The 19,486-nt window shown below is 36.6% G+C and overlaps 1 protein-coding gene across 1 annotated transcript in view; it reads left to right on the plus strand.

The window, feature by feature from the left end:
* Positions 1 to 19,486, plus strand: part of CFTR (CF transmembrane conductance regulator) — a 233,003-nt gene that overhangs the window by 92,580 nt on the left and 120,937 nt on the right. Inside the window, exons 9-13 of the mRNA XM_068549816.1 lie at positions 294 to 457; positions 1,274 to 1,399; positions 10,648 to 10,894; positions 12,837 to 12,929; positions 19,126 to 19,308. Of these exons, the coding sequence (XP_068405917.1) occupies positions 294 to 457; positions 1,274 to 1,399; positions 10,648 to 10,894; positions 12,837 to 12,929; positions 19,126 to 19,308 (813 nt within the window). The remainder of the gene's footprint in view (positions 1 to 293; positions 458 to 1,273; positions 1,400 to 10,647; positions 10,895 to 12,836; positions 12,930 to 19,125; positions 19,309 to 19,486) is intronic.

Below are 19,486 nucleotides of genomic sequence, written 5' to 3' on the forward strand. Positions count from 1 at the left end.
ACACAGAAGTAAGTTATTTAAAATAAATTCTTCAATCACCATGCAATTCCACTGGAAAAAGATCACAGTGACTTGAAGTTTGTTTTGGGGGAAATCCTATGCGTAGAATGTTTAAGCACATTGCTATGTGTTCCATGTAGTGAATACCTAGATTTTAGTGTGTTCAGAACCATGAAGTGTTCGATTGTATGAGCTCACTGTGCTTGATTTCTTTCTTCTTTGCTTGTTTTTTCCTTTGTTTTGGGGGTGGAGGATAAAATGTCAGTGGCTTTCACTGTGATTTTATTTTTCAGGGACTTGCACTGGCGCATTTCGTGTGGATTGCTCCTTTGCAAGTGACGCTGCTGATGGGGCTGCTCTGGCAGTTGTTACAGGCCTGCGCCTTCTGTGGACTTGCTTTCCTCATAGTCCTTGCCCTTCTTCAAGCAGGATTAGGGAAAATGATGATGAAGTACAGGTAGCACTCTTATTTACATAGTTTGAAAGGGTTTTAAATTAGGTTTTCCAAAAGCCCACTCTAATAAAACCAGAACTTCTCTATGCACTGAACCGTGATCTTGCTAGGTGTCACGTAAAAGGAATTATTTTCATGACGTAATACTTTCTATATCAAGGGGACATGTTTTTGCTTGTCAGTCTATAGAATTTCTTTATAAATATGTTACCATCCAGTTCACTTTTTGCACATCAGAGATTTAGGTACAATGGATAAAACATTTATGTGAATGGGAGGGAATGCATATATTTTGGGGAGAGTTTATAGGCTTTTTCTACCCTGGTTTGTGAATCATCACACCACAGGCTTAGTTGCTTTTTATTACAGAATGAATCAGTGACACCAGTCACTGCTTATGAAAGAGGACTTCTAGTTTGCCAGCTAGAGTATGATAGAAAGTGTACACATTTTGGAGTCAAATAGCTCTTAGTTTGAATCCCAGATTGCATGCTTACTAGTTACATGACCTGTGTCAAGCTGCTTCAGCCACTGTGTTTCTGGTTTTTTTTCGTCTTTAAAATGGAGGTAATCACCTCTGTTAGGTTGTCAGAAGAATTAGGCATAACGTATGACATGCATCTAATACAGTGTCTGGCACATGGGAGGCATTTACTAAATGACAGTTACTATTTTTGTTACTATATATTTGATAATAAAATAAACCTCCATCTGTTTAATAAAAGATATGTGGCTTTTCTTAAAAGCTTGGGCAGTTCTTAGTGGACATTTTGACTTGTTTTTACTAAGTATTTGATTGGTGGATGGATTAATTTACAGAGATCAGAGAGCTGGAAAGATTAACGAAAGACTGGTGATCACGTCAGAAATGATTGAAAATATCCAGTCGGTTAAGGCATACTGCTGGGAAGAAGCAATGGAAAAAATAATTGAAAACCTAAGACAGTAAGTCATTCTGATAATTTCAGCATCAATTGAATTAGCCAATTAAGGTTTAACATATTAAAAATGAGTATGTCAGAGTGGACTTCAGCTCATATTTGAAATTTCTGACAACCAAACAGTTGTATTAAGTTATATCAATATTCATGTGTTATGGCTTAATGCCATTTTCATGGGGCTATCATTTTACATAGGTGTCAAGTGTGCTATTTTGCACTACAAAGATATGTATCCCTTATGAAAGAATTGCCTATATGTGCTTATAGCTGCTTAATATACTTATTGACTAAAATAATGATCATGATTCTAGAGACTGATTGAAACCTTAAGTGGAACTGCTAGAGTAATAAGGATATGATTCTGAACCAAATAAATGATTCTCTAGTATTATAGCTTCCTTAATTTATATGTTACGGCTCATGAAAAACAAATAAAAAACAAACCCTTCTGTTTGTTTAAAATATGTTTGTTCTTCCTTGACTTACGAGTAATGCAGGGTAATATCTATAAATTGTGTTTCTATAAACCCTCCACTTGAGAAATCAGTTCAAGTAATGAAAGCCGCCACCTGAAGTAGAATCAGTACTTGGCAACCGTCTACATCTCCGGTCTTGTTTTACCTTAGGTAACCTTTCTCTCACTGATTAGTAAAGATTATAGCCAGCAAAAAAGTACAGCACAGACTGAGATACTGTTACTGAGAAAATTTTGGACAAAATATAAACTAGGGCATTTCTATAGCTGTGACCATTTTTCTTTAGTCAAGTTCCATGTTCTACAAATTGCAATCCAAAAAAAACCCAAAAAACAAAAAAGACTCTCTGAGATTCAGTGGGCATAGATCTTCTGTTAAAGGGCAAATAATTTCAGGATGAATTAGCTCATGAGAGCTTCATGGGGAAAAAATGTACTAAAGGGAAGAGTCCCATTTTGGATGCTGTGAATATGGGTTATCAGGGATTCAGGCTGCTGATTCCAGTAGACAGTGGTAACTGAGCTGCAGGTGTGTGATTGGAACAACAAAAGAAATGCTGAAATGTTAAGTCCTTTGCAGTGTAAATAGAAAGAGTAAAAGCGTATTTATTGCCCAAACATAATTGGTCACCTGTTTTTATTATGCCTTTCAAGACAAATCCAGGAAAGAAATTATATTTTCTTTCCAGAAACATCCTTTAAGATCTTGTTTAGTTGGTTGAAGGTTTTTCTCATTAACAAGTGAGTTTTCCATCACACTTGCCCCGGATCACTCTTAAATGCCTATAGGCACAGGCATAACCAGAATGATGAGGAGATTATCAGAGAATTTGGTTTTCTCAAGCTTCAGGGTAAACTCCTGGTCAGATCATTCTAGGTGCTGACTTTTCTTGACTTTGGGTTTTTTTTCCCCTCTTCCTCAAAAGATGAAATCCATCCTTCCTATTCTGTATTTCTGTTTAACCAATTCTAATAGCAAATGTTTGGTTTTAACTTGTATAATCTGGTTCCTTAATCTGGCATGAAATTGTTACCTGAAAAGGCTGCAAAGTGCTGACGTAAATATGGGAAAGCAAAAATTGCTTCTACTCAAAAGAGCAAATAGAATGTTCTGGAAGAGATTGGCAGGATGTGCTGCAAAGGGATGACCTCAGCCTGGGCCACTGCTGCACTGGGCAAAAGGCTGTGTAACACTCCCTGAAAATCTACTTCTTTATTGCTCTCTGGTAATAAAGTCACTTTGAATTTTTTTTATAAGATAAAATATTTTTATGACTCCTATAGTGCTAGTGATTTTATTATGGTGAGTACTACTTTCTAGGTGATTCTTATATATGTTCTTTTTTTTTTTTTTTTTTTTTAAGAAACTCCAAGTCTTTTATTTCACTCAGGAGCAATTATTTATTTTTATTTGTAAATGTCCATATCAGGGTATACAATAAAGCATTCTAATGATATATTCTAATTAGCAAGACTAAAGTCATAGGGAGATTGATTCAAGATGGCAGAGTAGAAGGACATGCTCTCACTCCCTCTTTTTTTTTTAATTTTTAAATTTTATTTATTTTTTTATACAGCAGGTTCTTATTAGTCATCCTTTTTATACACATCAGTGTATACATGTCAATCCCAATCTCCCAATTCATCACACCACCACCCCCACCCTCTGCTGCTTTCCCCCCTTGGTGTCCATACGTTTGTTCTCTACATCTGTGTCTCAACTTCTGCCCTGCAAACCGGTTCATCTGTACCATTTTTCTACATTCCACATATATGCGTTAATATACAATATTTGTTTTTCTCTTTCTGACTTACTTCACTCTGTATGACAGTCTCTAGATCCAACCACGCCTCAACAAATGACCCAATTTCGTTCCTTTTTATGGCTGAGTAATATTCCATTGTATATATGTACCACGTCTTCTTTATCCATTCGTCTGTCGATGGGCATTTAGGTTGCTTCCATGACCTGGCTATTGTAAATAGTGCTGCAATGAACATTGGGGTGCATGTGTCTTTTTGAATAATGGTCGTCTCTGGGTATATGCCCAGTAGTGGGATTGCTGGATCATATGGTAATTCTGTTTTTAGTTTTTAAGGAACCGCCATACTGTTCTCCATAGTGGCTGTATCAATTTACATTCCCACCAACAGTGCAAGAGGGTTCACTTTTCTCCACACCGTCTCCAGCATTTGTTGTTTGTAGATTTTCTAATGATGCCCATTCTTACTGGTGTGAGGTGATACCTCATTGTGGTTTTGATTTGCATTACTCTAATGATTAGTGATGTTGAGCAGCTTTTCATGTGCTTCTTGGCCATCTGTATGTCTTCTTTGGAGAAATGTCTATCTAGGTCTTCTGCCCATTTTTGGATTGGGTTGTTTGTTTTTTTAATATTGAGCTGCATGAGCTGTTTATATATTTTGGAGATTAATCCTTTGTCCATTGATTTGTTTGCAAATATTTTCTCCCATTCTGAGGGTTGTCTTTTCATCTTGTTTATGGTTTCCTTTGCTGTGCAAAAGCTTTGAAGTTTCATTAGGTCCCATTTGTTTATTTTTGTTTTTCTTTCCATTACTCTAGGAGGTGTATCAAAAAAGATCTTGCTGTGATTTATGTCAAAGAGTGTTCTTCCTATGTTTTCCTCTAAGAGTTTTATAGTGTCCAGTCTTATATTTAGGTCTCTAATCCAGTTTGAGTTTATTTTTGTGTATGGTGTTAGGCAGTGTTCTAATTTCATTCCTTTACATGTAGCTGTCCAGTTTTCCCAGCACTACATGTAGCTGTCCAGTTTTCCCAGCACTACTTATTGGCGAGACTGTCTTTTCTCCATTATATATCCTTGCCTCCTTTGTCATAGATTAGTTGACCACAGGTGTGTGGGTTTATCTCTGGGCTTTCTATCCTGTTCTATTGATCTATGTTTCTGTTTTTGTGCCAGTACCGTATTGTCTTGATTACTGAAGCTTTATAGTATAGTCTGAAGTCAGGCAGTCTGATTCCTCCAGTTCCGTTTTTTTTCCCTCAAGACTGCTTTGGCTATTCGAGGTCTTTTGTGTCTCCATACAAATTTTAAGATTTTTTTGTTCTAGTTCTGTAAAAAATGCCATTGGTAATTTGATAGGGATTGCATTGAATCTGTAGATTGCTTTGGATAGTACAGTCATTTTCACAATGTTGATTCTTCCAATCCAAGAACATGGTATATCTCTCCATCTGTTGGTATCATCTTTAATTTCTTTCATCAGTGTCTTATAGTTTTCTGCATACAGGTCTTTTGTCCCCCTACATAGGTTTATTCCTAGGTATTTTATTCTTTTTGTTGCAATGGTAAATGGGAATGTTTCCTTAATTTCTCTTTCAGGTTTTTCATCATTAATGTAGAGGAATGCAAGAGATTTCTGTGCATTAATTTTGTATCCTACAACTTTACCAAATTGATTGATTAGCTCTAGTAGTTTTCTGGTGGCATCTTTAGGATTCTATAGGTATAGTATCATGTCATCTGCAAAGAGTGACAGTTTTACTTCTTCTTTTCCAATTTGTATTTCTTTTTCTTCTCTGATTGCCATGGCTAGGACTTCCAAAACTATGTTGAATAATAGTGGTGAGAGTGGACCACCTTGTCTTGTTCCTGATCTTAGAGGAAATGCTGTCAGTTTTTCACCATTGAGAATGATGTTTGCTGTGGGTTTGTCATATATGCCCTTTATTATGTTGAGGTAGGTTCCCTTTATGCCCACTTCCTGGAGAATTTTTATCATAAATGGGTGTTGAATTTTGTCAAAAGCTTTTTCTGCATCTATTGAGATGATCATATGGTTTTTATTCTTCAATTTGTTAATGTGGTGTACCGCATTGATTGATTTGTGTATATTGAAGAATCCTTGCATCCCTGGGATAAATCCCACTTGATCATGGTGTATGATCCTTTTAATGTGTTGTTGGGTTCTGTTTGCTAGTATTTTGTTGAGGAGTTTTGCATCTATATTCATCAGTGATATTGGTCTGTAATTTTCTTTTTTTGTAGTATCTTTGTCTGGTTTTGGTATCAGGGTAATGGTGGCCTCATAGAATGAGTTTGGGAGTGTTTCTTCCTCTGCAATTTTTTGGAAGAGTTTGAGAAGGATGGGTGTTAGCTCTTCTCTAAATGTTTGATAGAATTCACCTGTGAAGCCATCTGGTCCTGGACTTTTGTTTGTTGGAAGATTTTTAATCAGTTTCAATTTCATTAGTTGTGTTTGGTCTGTTCATATTTTCTATTTCTTCCTGGTTCAGTCTTGGAAGGTTATACCTTTCTAAGAATTTGTCCATTTCCTCCAGATTGTCCATTTTATTGGCATAGGGTTGCTTGTAGTAGTCTCTTAGGATGCTTTGTATATCTGCGGTGTCTGTTGTAACTTCTCCTTTTTCATTTCTAATTGTTTTGACTTGAGTCCTCTCCCTCTTTTTCTTGATGAGTCTGGCTAATAGTTTATCAATTTTGTTTATCTTCTCAAGGAACCAGCTTTTAGTTTTATTGATCTTTGCTATTGTTTTCTTTGTTTCTGTTTCATTTATTTCTTCTCTGATCTTTAGATTTCCTTCCTTCTGCTAACTTTGGGTTTTGTTTGTTCTTCTTTCTCTAGTTCCTTTAGGTGTCAGGTTAGATTGTTTATTTGAGATTTTTCTTGTTTCTTGAGGTAGGCTTGTATAGCTATAAACTTCCCTCTTAGAACTGCTTTTGCTGCATCCCATAGGTTTTGGATCATCGTGTTTTCATTGTCTTCATTGTTTTCATTTGTCTCTAGGTATTTTTGATTTCCTCTTTGATTTCTTCAATGATCTCTTGGTTATTTAGTAACATATTGTTTAGCCTCCATGTGTTTGTGTTTTTTACATTTTTTTCCCTGTCATTCATTTCTAATCTCATAGCGTTCTGGTCAGAAAAGATGCTTGATATGATTTCAATTCTCTTAAATTTACTGAGGCTTGATTTGTGACCCAGGATGTGATCTATCCTGGAGAATGTTCCGTGAGCACTTGAGAAGGAAGTGTAATCTGTTTTTGGATGGAATGTCCTATAAATATCAGTTAAATCTATCTGGTCTGTTGTGTCATTTAAAGCTTCTGTTTCCTTATTTATTTTCATTTTGGATGATCTGTCCATTGGTGTAAGTGAGGTGTTAAAATCCCCCACTATTATTGTGTTACTGTCAATTTCCTCTTTTATAGCTGTTAGTAGTTGCCTTATGTATTGAGGTGCTCCTATGTTGGGTGCATGTCTATTTATAATTGTTATATCTTCTTCTTGGATTGATCCCTTGATCATCGTGTAGTGTCCTTCCTTGTCTCTTGTAACATTCTTTATTTTAAAGTCTATTTTATCTGATATGAGGATTGCTACTGCAGCTTTCTTTTGATTTTCATTTGCATGGAATATCTTTTTCCATCCCCTCACTTTCAGTCTGTATGTGTCCCTAGGTCTAAAGTGGGTCTCTTATAGAGAGCATATATATATGGGTCTTGTTTTTGTATCCATTCAGCAAGCCTGTGTCTTTTGGTTGGAGGATTTAATCCATTCACGTTTAAGGTAATTATCGATATGTATGTTCCTATGACCATTTTCTTAATTGTTTTGAGTTGTTTTTGTATGTCCTTTTCTTCTCTTGTGTTTCCCACTTAGAGAAGTTTCTTTAGCATTTGTCGTAGAGCTGGTTTGGTGGTGCTGAATTCTCTTAGCTTTTGCTTGTTTGTTAAGCTTTTGATTTCTCCATCGAATCTGAATGAGATCCTTGCCGGATAGAGTAATCTTCGTTGTAGTTTCTTCCCTTTCATCACTTAAAGTATATCACGCCAGTCCCTTCTGGCTTGTAGAGTTTCTGCTGAGAAATCAGCTGTTAACCTTATCGGAGTTCCCTTGTATGTTATTTGTCGTCTTTCCCTTGCTGCTTTCAATAATTTTTCTTTGTCTTTAGTTTTTGCCAATTTGATTACTATGTGTCTCGGCGTGTTTCTCCTTGGGTTTATCCTGTATGGGACTCTCTGCTCTCTCTGGACTTGGGTGGCTACTTCCTTTCCCATGTTAGGGGAGTTTTCGACTATAGTCTCTTCAAATATTTTCTCTGGCCCTTTCTCTCTCTCTTCTCCTTTTGGGACCCCTATAATGTGAATGTTGTTGTGTTTAATGTTGTCCCAGAGGTCTCTTAGGCTGTCTTCATTTCTTTTCATTATTTTCTCTTTATTCTGTTCCGCAGCAGTGAATTCCACCTTTCTGTCTTCCAGGTCACTTCTCCGTTCTTCTGCCTCAGTTATTCTGATATTGATTCCTTCTAGTGTAGTTTTCATTTCAGTTATTGTATTGTTCATCTCTGTTTGTTTGGTCTTTATTTCTCCTAGGTGTTTGTTAAACATTTCTTGCATCTTCTCGATCTTTGCCTCCATTCTTTTTCTGAGGTCCTGGATCATCTTCACTATCATTATTCTGAATTCTTTTTCTGGAAGGTTGCCTATTTCTACTTCATTTAGTTGTTTTTCTGGGGTTTTATCTAGTTCCTTCATCTGGTACATAGCCCTCTGCCTTTTCATCTTGTCTATCTTTCTGTGAATGTGGTTTTTGGTCCACAGGCTGCAGGATTGTAGTTCTTCTTGCTTCTGCTGTCTGCCCTCTCAGTAAAAGTTTTAAATATCACAAAATTGATTTGATTGTCGGCAGCAGATTGCTTGCTGAGCTGCAGTTTCTGCTAGTGTTGGAGGGTCTCCTGCAGAGGTGGGGGGTGGCTGTGTCTCACCGTCAGGACAAGGACACTGACAGCAGAAGTTCTGGGAAGTACTCCTTCTCTTATAGATGTTCTTGAGTGCATTATTCTTACAGTACCACTTCTTTCATTTTCCTCATTTTCCTCCTTTCATTTTGACAAATTTATTAACATTTTTGTAAACAGTATTTTCTAGCATTAAAAACATATAAGCCTAGCCAATAGTATTCTTCTTTCTGTTGAAGATTAGAGACACACTTGTAGATTCTAAGTGCATGACCCTGTGCTGTGCTGTCATTTATCTTGGCAGCAACTCCACAAGGGAGATATTATGTTTCTCTTCTGTAGATGTGGATTCTGTAGGATCAGAGGGAAGAGAAACTTGCTTAAGATGGCATAGCTATAATCAAGAGAGCTGAAAGTCACACCCCAGTGAGATTCCCAAATTATAATCTGCCTTCAATACCAAATAATTAAAATAGGTAGGCTAGACCGCATTAGACTGGGAGTCACAATGTAGATTGGGAACATTGAACTTCGTTTTCTTCATCAGAGTGCTCAGGATTACATTTTTTTTCAGACTTAAAAAAAAAAGATTTCCTCTGAATTCTACAACTTGAGAATGAGAACTTTTCTGAGTTGTACAAGCATGTGGAACTAAATGCCGGGCACAGCTATTGCTCCTTCCCACCAGCACTCTCTACTTGTCTGTTTTATCTCTGCTCTTTCCCTTGCAAGAGCTGAATAGGAGGATCACAAGTGACTCTAGTTTTGATGGTCCTGGAAGAGTAGGACAGAGGTTGAAGGCAGCATTGTCCTCTCTTCTCGCCAGCCTCTGCACTCCCTGTTTTCTGCTTATTGGTGCATTTAAACCTCTTCTGTGTGTGTTAAAAAAATAGTTCACATTTGTAGTTCAGACTGTAGGATCAGAAGTGTGATTGCAAATAACTATACTGAAAGGAGAGAGACAGGGAGGATGCAGCATCTACTCACTTATAATTTTTCAAGAATTACCTGGGTTCTTTTTTTAAATTTATTTATTTATTTGTTTATTTTTGTCTGTGTTGGACCTTTGTTGCTGAGCACGGGCTTTTCTCTGGTTGTGGCGAGCAGGGGCTACTCTCTTGCAGTGCGCAGGCTTCTCATTGCGGTGGCTTCTTTTGTTGAGTATGGGCTTTAGGCACATGGGCTTCAGTAGTTGTGGCACACGGGCTCAGTAGTTGTGGCTTGCGGGCTCTAGAGCACAGGCTCAGTAGTTGTGGTGCACAGGCTTAGTTTCTCCGTGGCATGTGGGATCTTCCCAGACCAGGGCTTGAACCCGTGTCCCCTGCATTGGCAGGCAGACTCTTAACTACTGTGCCATCAGGGAAGCCCCATTTGGGTTCCTTTTTAAAATGCAGATTCTGGAGGCCTACTGCAGACTCAGTCAGTATCTCTGAGTGGTGGGCCTGCAACTCTGCATTTTAACAGGTTTCTCAGGTGATTTTTACTCATGCTAAGGCTTGAGAACCACTCCTCTATGGCTTATATGTTATTTTCAAGGTTCCCCAAAGCCAAGCTAGAACTTCTAAAATGTTAACAATCCATTAGGGAATCCCAGAATTGTCTTTTTCCTTTATAAGTCTTTCAACATTATTCTCATATCCACACTTAATTACTTAAAACACCAACCAACCAACAAACAAAAAATTAGCAGTGTCATTAATCTTAAAACTTAATAAAGAAGTGAACAAAGATATAAAAACAATATAATAATTATAGTAATAATTATTAAGATTATTGTAATTTAAAAATAATATTTACAGGTATTATATGCAAGACACTGGTACATTCATTATGATCCATCTCCCTTTCAGATAAGGTAACTGAGGCCCAGAGAGGTTAAATAACTTGCACAAGGTCACACAGCTCATGCAGGGTAGAACGAGGATCAGAACACAGAGAGAAAGATTTGAGAGTCTGTGTTCAGATTTTTAATTCCAAGATGCCTGATATTTGAAAAGTAAATAAGCATCCCAAATCCTATTTTTTTTTTATAGAACAGAACTGAAACTGACCCGGAAGACAGCCTATGTGAGATACCTCAGTAGCTCAGCCTTCTTCTTCTCAGGGTTCTTTGTAGTGTTTTTTTCTGTGCTTCCTTATGCACTGCTTAAAGGAATCAGCCTTCGAAAAATATTCACAACCATCTCATTCTGCATCGTTCTGCGCATGGCAGTCACTCGGCAATTCCCCTGGGCTGTACAAACTTGGTATGATTCTCTTGGAGCAATAAACAAAATACAGGTAATGTACCAAAATTGGGCATCATCACAATGAATTTAGAACAGTTTAGAACTTTATTCATGAGCAAACTCTCTGGAGAGGTATTCTTGGCCTTGGGCCTGTTTGATGCACAGTATTTCCTGTCTTGATGTCTGTATGCGGTCTAATGAGCCCTTGTAATGAAAGCCTAGTGAAATAAAATGAAGGCCTGTGAAATTCTCTTAAGTCAGAGAAATTGAAGAAAATATTGTTTCTGTATTCTGGAGATTTTTATTCAAGTAATCAATCAATAGAGCAGTTCTAATGAACTTGGCAAATGTGCAAAATGATGGTGGCAGATTCATCCGGGAGTTATAAGATTTTCCAGCTAACACTAGGAATGTTCACCTTAAACTTTTCCAAGTGTTTTTCTGGACTGTATGATGGATGACAGTGGCATTTTATGACACATTAATTACCTTAAAATCTCAGCAAGCTGATGCAGCTAGTAATTTTGAAGAGAGGTTCTAAAGTCCTCAGGTAATGAGACTCAATTAATGCAAAGCTAACAGAATCAGCACCATAACCTTGGGTGTGGTTATTATTTTTATAATTAATATACAGTTCAAAATGTTTTATTATACTTGTTTGATATCCATTTAAATATTTAACCCAGAAAATAAATCATTGTGACATAAATTTAAAAAATGAGGGTGAAGGGTGAGCCACTTTTAGGTAGTTCTGCCATTATTTAGCCTAGGCCAGAGTTTGCAAATGGTGGCCCATGGACTTAATTTTGGCCCTTGACCTGTTTTATTTGACCTTTACATTAAAAAACAAAACAAAACAAAAAAACCTAAAACAACGCTTTTGAATTAGTTGGCAGCATTTAAAAATTGTGTGCTGTCACATATACAACAAATCATGTCTTCAGCCTCTTTTGAAAATTTGAAGTATACAGTAAACTGGGTCCTCTTCCCTCACAAGCTGTGGCAGCTCCCCCCTCAGAGAGGGTCTGCCCTCTCCAGTTCATCACAGTCTCTACTTAGCCACCTTCCTTAGTTTTATCATCTTGAAAATACGTGAGTTTGAGATCTGCAATTTAGACAGATTGGTGAATGTAGCTCAGAACCATGGCAGCTCTTGGACTAGTCTTATTTCTTCTGTTAGTCCATCACAGCCATGTGGGAGGTGGTGAGGAGATAGAGAAAGAGAGAGAGAGAGAAACAGACATAGAGACCCAAAGAGAATGCATCAGAGAAACAGATTCACTAAACAGGAATACAGACAGAGAAACAGATCTTAAAAACAAAACTGGGAGAAAAAGGGGGAAACCAAAATAGAGATAGTGAGTGAATTGAAGAGGCGAGAAGGGAAAAAGGGAGCAAGCACCAGATTTTTAAAACTACCTCCTATGAAGAAGACTTCAGGATGCATAAACTTAATTCTTCCTCATGCTCCCACCATCTCTAGGAGCACTGTGATTCTGATTCGCTAATAGAGCCCTTCTTTTAGAATCAAGGTTTGATACCCTAAAATCAGTTAGATCAGATCTTCACACCTTTACTTAACCCAGAGAAGTGATGCTAATGATGCCTCTAATCAGGAGGGTGCTATAAAGATGAAGATAATAGTTTTCTCTCTCTTAATGTTGAATTGAGGCAATTGGTGGGTAATTCAGGTGTGCTTTATAAATTCATCACTAAGGGTAACATGTAATAGTACAAGGATGAATCAGTGGTATGTTAAAAATCTAATGTATAAAAACAGTTTTATAAAATATCACATTTCAAAATGATGAATTCTAGTACTTGGCAAATTAACTTTAGAACACTTATAAAATTATTTTATTAAGAAACAATTTCTAATATAATTCATAAAATCCAAGTACAGAATGCATCACTATTAGAGTGTAAAATAGTTGTAATAATGTATTAATGGTATCCTGGTTCTGCAATACGTTTTTGCTCTCTTTTGCAAACAGGATTTCTTACAAAAGCAAGAATATAAGACACTGGAATATAACTTAACAACTACAGAAGTAGTGATGGAGAATGTAACAGCCTTCTGGGAGGAGGTCAGATATTTTTCGTTTTTGTTTGTTCTAAATATTTAAGCTTTGCTTGTTTGTGGTTCTGGTTTTCATCCGAATGGGCAATAAAGTTAGAATGATGATAGAACTTATTTTATAGATTAAGAGGTAGAGGCCCAGGAATATTAAATACGATAGACAAGCCTTGTCATTTTTTTCTAAGTCATGTAATTTGTTTCACATAACAAATTAGGAAGTAATACAAAGCTCATAGGTTTTGGAGCCAGATAGAGCTGGGTTTGAATCCTGGTTCTGCCATTTACTATCTGTGTAATCTAGACCAAGTTACTGAACTTTGTGGAGCCTCTCGTTCTTCATCTATAAAATGGGAATATTAATATATACCTTGCAAGTTTGTTGTGAGGATTGACTGAGATAACTTATGGAAAGTATTCAGCATAGTACCATGCACATAATAGTTCCTCAGTAAATGCTGCCCTCTCTGATCTCAAGTTCCAATCCAATGCAATTTACATACACCAGTCACCATAAAGATGTATGAGAAATAGACCAATGTATTGTTTTCTACTATTTTTACTTATTTTAATTCACTCCTAAAAATTCTCTCATATTTCTCATGGTCAGAAAAAATATTATCAATGATTTTTTTCAGCTTCTAAAGAAGTAATATTTGATTATTGAGAATACCTGTTGAGTTCCTCTTTCCTTATCACTTTTTTATGTTGAGTAAACATAGGAGTTATGAAACCGATGTCCCATTTCTACATGTTTCACAATATCTTAAATTGGTTTTATTTATATAAGTAACCTGACCTCAAGGGCTTTACTATACTTCATTTTTTTAGATGTAAGTAAGAGAATAATTCTTTATCTGCCCAGAAAAATTGTGGAGAGGTGTGTGGATCAGATTGATTTTACTTCTTTGATTTTAGGAATTTCAAACGCCCTTCTAGGCATGAAGAAAAATAAGAAGTTTGACAGTACTTACAGACAATTGATTTTCTAATCTCCATTTCACTCTGCTTTCATCTAATAAAATAGGTAGCATGCTTGAGCCCTTACAATCTGCCAGGTACTAGATAAGCACTTTATATGTTTTGTCTTATTTCTCATAACATTCCTATGATGAAATCTTAATGTTTCCATTTTGTTGATAAGGGAATGGAGGCTTAGGAAGGTTACAGAACCTGGCTCAGCTCACAGAACAGGCAAGGGCTGAAGTCAGGTTTTGGACCCCAATGTCACAGTCTACAACTCTTTCAGTGAACCTTCTGTCTGGCTGTATCCTCATCCTCCAGACTCTGTCAGCTATCAAATTCTGGACACTCCTTGATGATATTTACCCAGGATAGTGGTGCTTGTTAAATCTCTGCCATCATGTCTGAGACTTCAGCACCCACATGAGAAATCCTTCCAGTACTGTCCTCAGAACTTACATTTTGCAGTTAGTTCAGAAGCTTCCTTTCATGGTCACATGCTGAGCTTGGTGAGCACCTAGACTTACTCCACTTTGGAAATGTCGCACTCTGGAATCTCTTTCTTAGTTCAGAATTTCCTGACCTTAGCTCTCTCAGTCTCTTCATCCCACCTTTACTGCCTTCCAATTTCATGAAAATTTCTAGGCTCCTTAGTTCTCCCTTTTGGACGACTCCTGGTTTAACCTCCACCAGTGACAACACCAGTCACTTCAGTTCTTCTCCCAGCAGCACCCTCAATTCCCTTTTCCTTTCACTGAATCTTTTGCTACAAAACATTCACTTGATATCTTTGACGAAGGAGGTGCTATCTGGGAAAATCATATACTCTAGTCAGTTATAAGTTTTATACAGTTATTGTTTCAACTTCGAATGGGCCTATAAACTTTCTTGGGAAATATTTTCATTTATATTTAGTTAATTTTCTTTACCATTTCTCTAAAAGCTTTTCCAGATTTTTACCACTTTCCTGAAACTCCCAATCTCTCCCAGGTTCTGCTCACCCCCAGCAGATGGCCTTGACTTCTGTAAGATATAGAGAAAATATATAGATGCTATAAAATATGCAGCATCATGTATGAATGCTTATAACTTCTTTCTTCACCCTTGGGATTATTTGTTTCTTCTCTTTCTTGTCTAAGTGAAAGATGTATGCTTCCTCCTGCCTTTGACTAAACTGTTATCGTCTTGCTTCATCTTCTCAGGACATGGGGCCAGGAATTAGTCTCTCTCTACAAGTTTCAACATCTTTTTTTCAATTGACTCCTTTTCACATTTAAATATTTTCAAGTTAAAAAAATTTCTTCTCTGACTTTTGCGCACCCAGCCTCATCCTCCAAGCTTTATCATTCTGCTTTCTTTTGCCATCAAAGCTGTTCTTGCTTCGTCATCTTTTATGACTTTTCCCTGCTGCAATCTGGATTCTGCCCTTACCAATACATTAAAACTGTTCTTTTAAAACTACTTATTTAAATTAGCTTTAGTGAACCACTCTTTCCATGTCATCTTATATTCTGACCATGACTTCTAAGTCTTCCCTCTCTGCCTCTTCAATGGTGATGGGCCACTGCATCTGCACCTAGGCTTCCTTCAGGCATTTCATGCTCTCTGGGTGACTCAGGCTCAACTGACATCAATGTGCTGATGACTCTCAAAGGCAAATCTCTAGCCCCAGTTTCTTTCCTGAACTTCATACATCATTTCTAAATTCCCTGCAAGCTCCTCAGGCACCCACATTCATCACTCCCCAAGCTTCATAAACCTGCTCCTTCCAGTGTCTTCTCCACACGTTTGATGATGTCACCGTTCACCCAGTTACTCAAGAGGCAAGTCCCTGATGAGTTATATATGACTCCTCACTCACACCACACCTGTGAGTAGGTACAGTTTCTATTTATGTATTAGGAAGCTGAGCCTTAGGGAGTTTAAGTAACTCGAACAAGGTTATACAACTGGTTAGGAGAGAGCCAAATGGTCAGCCTAGGTTTCTCTGCCTCTAATTTTAAAAAGTGGACTAATGCTTTACTGTATACAAAATACTTTCATATATATTATCTCATTTAAAACCCTCAACAACTCAGGAGACTGAAGTTCAAAATGTCATGATTTATTACCCAGCTAGTTGAGAAGATGAGACAGAGACTGAAGTAAAGACAAAGGGTATCATAATCCTTCCTCTGACAACCACAGGGGACTTGTAAACACGGAACATGTTCAACTTTACTAGGGATCAAATAAAAATAAGATAAATAGTGAGATTCCATTTTCACCTATAAAACACAAAAAACAGAACAAAACAATACAAAATAAATCCCAAACCAGAAAGCAACAGTGTTGATAATGGTTCCTCAAATCTAGCACTCTCATACCTTAATGGAGGAAAATTTGGAATTGCTTTTCAAAAGACTTAGAATTTTTGCTATACCTTTTGCCCTGGAAATCCCACGTGTGGGAATTTATACTTAAAAAAAAAAAAAAAAGAGATTTCCTCCAAGATTTATAGCAAAGTACATGCATCACAGAATTATTAAGTTAAAGAGAAAACCATATAATGTCAAAAATAGAGAACTATTTATAGTTTATCCATACTCTTGGATACTATCCTGCAACTTAAAATTATATTTAAAAGAATGTTTAATGGTATGTGAAAATATTTATGATTTATTGTAAGTCAGAAAAAGCAGGTCACAAACCTTATGTATAATTTTTCCTTAATGTTGTAAAATATCATATATATGATTTTATATATATATGTGAAGGAGTGGAGGGGTATCATTAAAATGTTAAACATGGTTTCTTTTCAGTGGTAGGATTACAGGTGATTATTTTTTTCTTCTTGCTGCTTTCCTCTGTTTACCAAATTTCCTGAAATAAGTGTTTTACTTCTGTACTCAGAAATTAAAGTTATTAGTAAAAACAACCTTCCATTGGTCCAAGGGCTTATTGGATAAAAGTCCTATTTCTGAGCATGGCACATGAGCCCCATAATAGCCTGCACTGCCCACCTTACCAAGGATACCCTTTGTCATCTTACCATATACATCTCACCTAGCCACTCACCATTCCTGAGGTCTATTTTGTTCTTTTAAGCGTAAAATGTTGTGCATCCAGATCCTTCTTCCTGGAACACCTAGACTATTTCTTGCTCTTGTGAAATAACCACTTACATCCTTCATAGCCTAGTACTGTGTCATTTACTTGGTCAAATTCCAGACTGAGTCAGTTGCTTTCTTTAATGCGCTCCTATAGGACTTGGTGTGAATTTTCGGTTGTAGCACTAAACACATTGCAGTATTAATATCTATCCATATGTTATTCTCCTATGTGGGATTTTTGAAGTGGTCTTTTTAAAAAATATGTATTTGTTTATTTGGTTGTGCCGGGTCTTAGTTGCGGCACGTGGGATCTTCGGGGATCTTTAGTTGCAGCATGCGGACTCTTAGTTGCGGCAAGCGGGATCTAATTCCCTGACCAGGGATCGAACCCAGGCCCCCTGCATTGGGAGCATGGAGTGTTAACCACTGGACCACCAGGGAAGTCCCTGAAGTGGTCTTTAATACAGAGGTGATGCTCAATAAATGTCTATTAGATAAATAAATGAATAAAGGAATAACAGATGACTTTGTCTCATTTAAAGACTTTTCATTGCCTACTTCTTAAAAGCTTTGCTTTTAGTTATCTGTTGACTGAAAGGGATGTTAGCCATTCATATCATAAGTATTCACGCAGTGGTCTTCAAGCTTAATTGCTTATGTATGCCCTAAAATAGTTCTGAAAAACTATGTATATCTGATACATTTTAAGTTGATTTTTCAACTTAAAAACTAATTTTTCAACATAGGTTTAAGTGGTGGCAAAGAATGTAATTCTTGTCTATTGTACATTGTCTTCATATGTTAAATAATTTTTTTCAAAACTTGGGAGCTGCAGTTTCAGTGCAATTTCATGGGAAATAAATGAATTTATGAAGTCAGGTCTCATTGTCAAGCCAATCAGCTAAATGTGACTTGCTTTATGTCAGGAAAGTGTGACTTGACTTTAAAATGCAGATAATAATTTGTATTAATTTATTAACTCATTAAAATTAAATAATTAATTAAATAATAAGTTAATTAAAATATCTTATTTCTCAATTCATTTCTGAAATATGATTCTGAGATGATAAGACACATAGATTGCCATCAGTTTGAAACTTGGGTGAAATAAGATGTTACCTCCTTCAGTATTTCTGGCTTTGCTTTTATGGGATCACCTTTCAGGAGAAAATCATTCTCTTACGGTCCCATTGTTTGTATTACTGAACTTTTTGCACTCCAGAAAGTGCAACGTAACTAAACTTAGGGCTGGTGAGAAGGCTGCCTCTTCTGTGTAAAGTGAGGGAAGGACAATTGTGAGCAGGAAGTGGGAAAGAGAAATCACAAACAGCAGGCAAATTCTCAGGCAGATTAACTTTAGGAAGGAGTACTTTTGCATGTTGAGGATGTGGGAATACATTCCGTTAAAACTGTGTGCACTACCTTCCTCCTGATAATCTGTAGTGCTGTTTACTTTGGTTTGAAGACCACTACCCTAAAGCTTCCCATGGGGCAGTATAGAAGCAGGGCACTTTCAAAAGAGAATTCCTTCTCCCAGCTACCCTTACAAAAATGGAATTCATTCAAATCATATGGCAGTATCATCACATTTATACTTAATAATAGCTAATTAAAGAAATGCTTTGAGCTTCTCAGAGGAAGGTACTACCAGCATGATAGAGCAGAAGATTTGGGTTGTAATTCTACTCAGGCCTACTACTTACGTGACTTTAGTTGATTAACCTCTTTGAGTCACAGTCTACAGCTTTGAAAGAGAACGATTATAAAATCTACCTCATATATTGTTATTCTGCTGAAGATTAAATAATTACGTTTATGTACCCAGCCTATAGGAGAGGATATATATTTATGTGTGTGTATATATTTACATACACACATATATATATATACATGCACACATATATATAGATAGATACCTTTATATATGTAGATAGAGATCTTTAATTAAATTTGGTGGTGAGCAACAATCTGAGAAATTGAAATTATTATTATAATTTTCAGATGTTTTGGATCATGTGCTCTAGAAATCATGTGCTATCAATTGTGTGCTGTAAAGTATGGGTCATGTGCCATGTGCTTTTCAAACTAATCATACATAATGCAAGTAGCTATTGAAAATATCTGAAAAACATGTTTGTTTTTTTTTTACAGGGATTTGGGAAATTATTTGAGAAAGCAAAACAAAATAATAACAATAGAAAAATTTCCAATGGTGATAACAGCCTCTTCTTCAGTAACTTCTCACTTCTCGGTGCTCCTGTCCTGAAAGATATCAGTTTCAAGATAGAAAGAGGACAGTTGTTGGCTGTCGCTGGATCTACTGGAGCAGGCAAGGTAGTCTCATTTATACCTCATTATGAAGATCTTAACTTGACATGATTTTCTCCTTTCTTTCTCTAGTTTGTCTGTAATGTAATAAGGTGTTTTGGAGAAATTCTTACATTGGTATTAGGAGAATACTTGGATGTAGAGTTCCTTATAATATAAGTTATTCCACTGATAGCATCCTCTA

Source organism: Eschrichtius robustus, chromosome 8 (genome assembly GCF_028021215.1).
Source record: "Eschrichtius robustus isolate mEscRob2 chromosome 8, mEscRob2.pri, whole genome shotgun sequence".
Lineage (NCBI taxonomy): Eukaryota > Metazoa > Chordata > Mammalia > Artiodactyla > Eschrichtiidae > Eschrichtius > Eschrichtius robustus.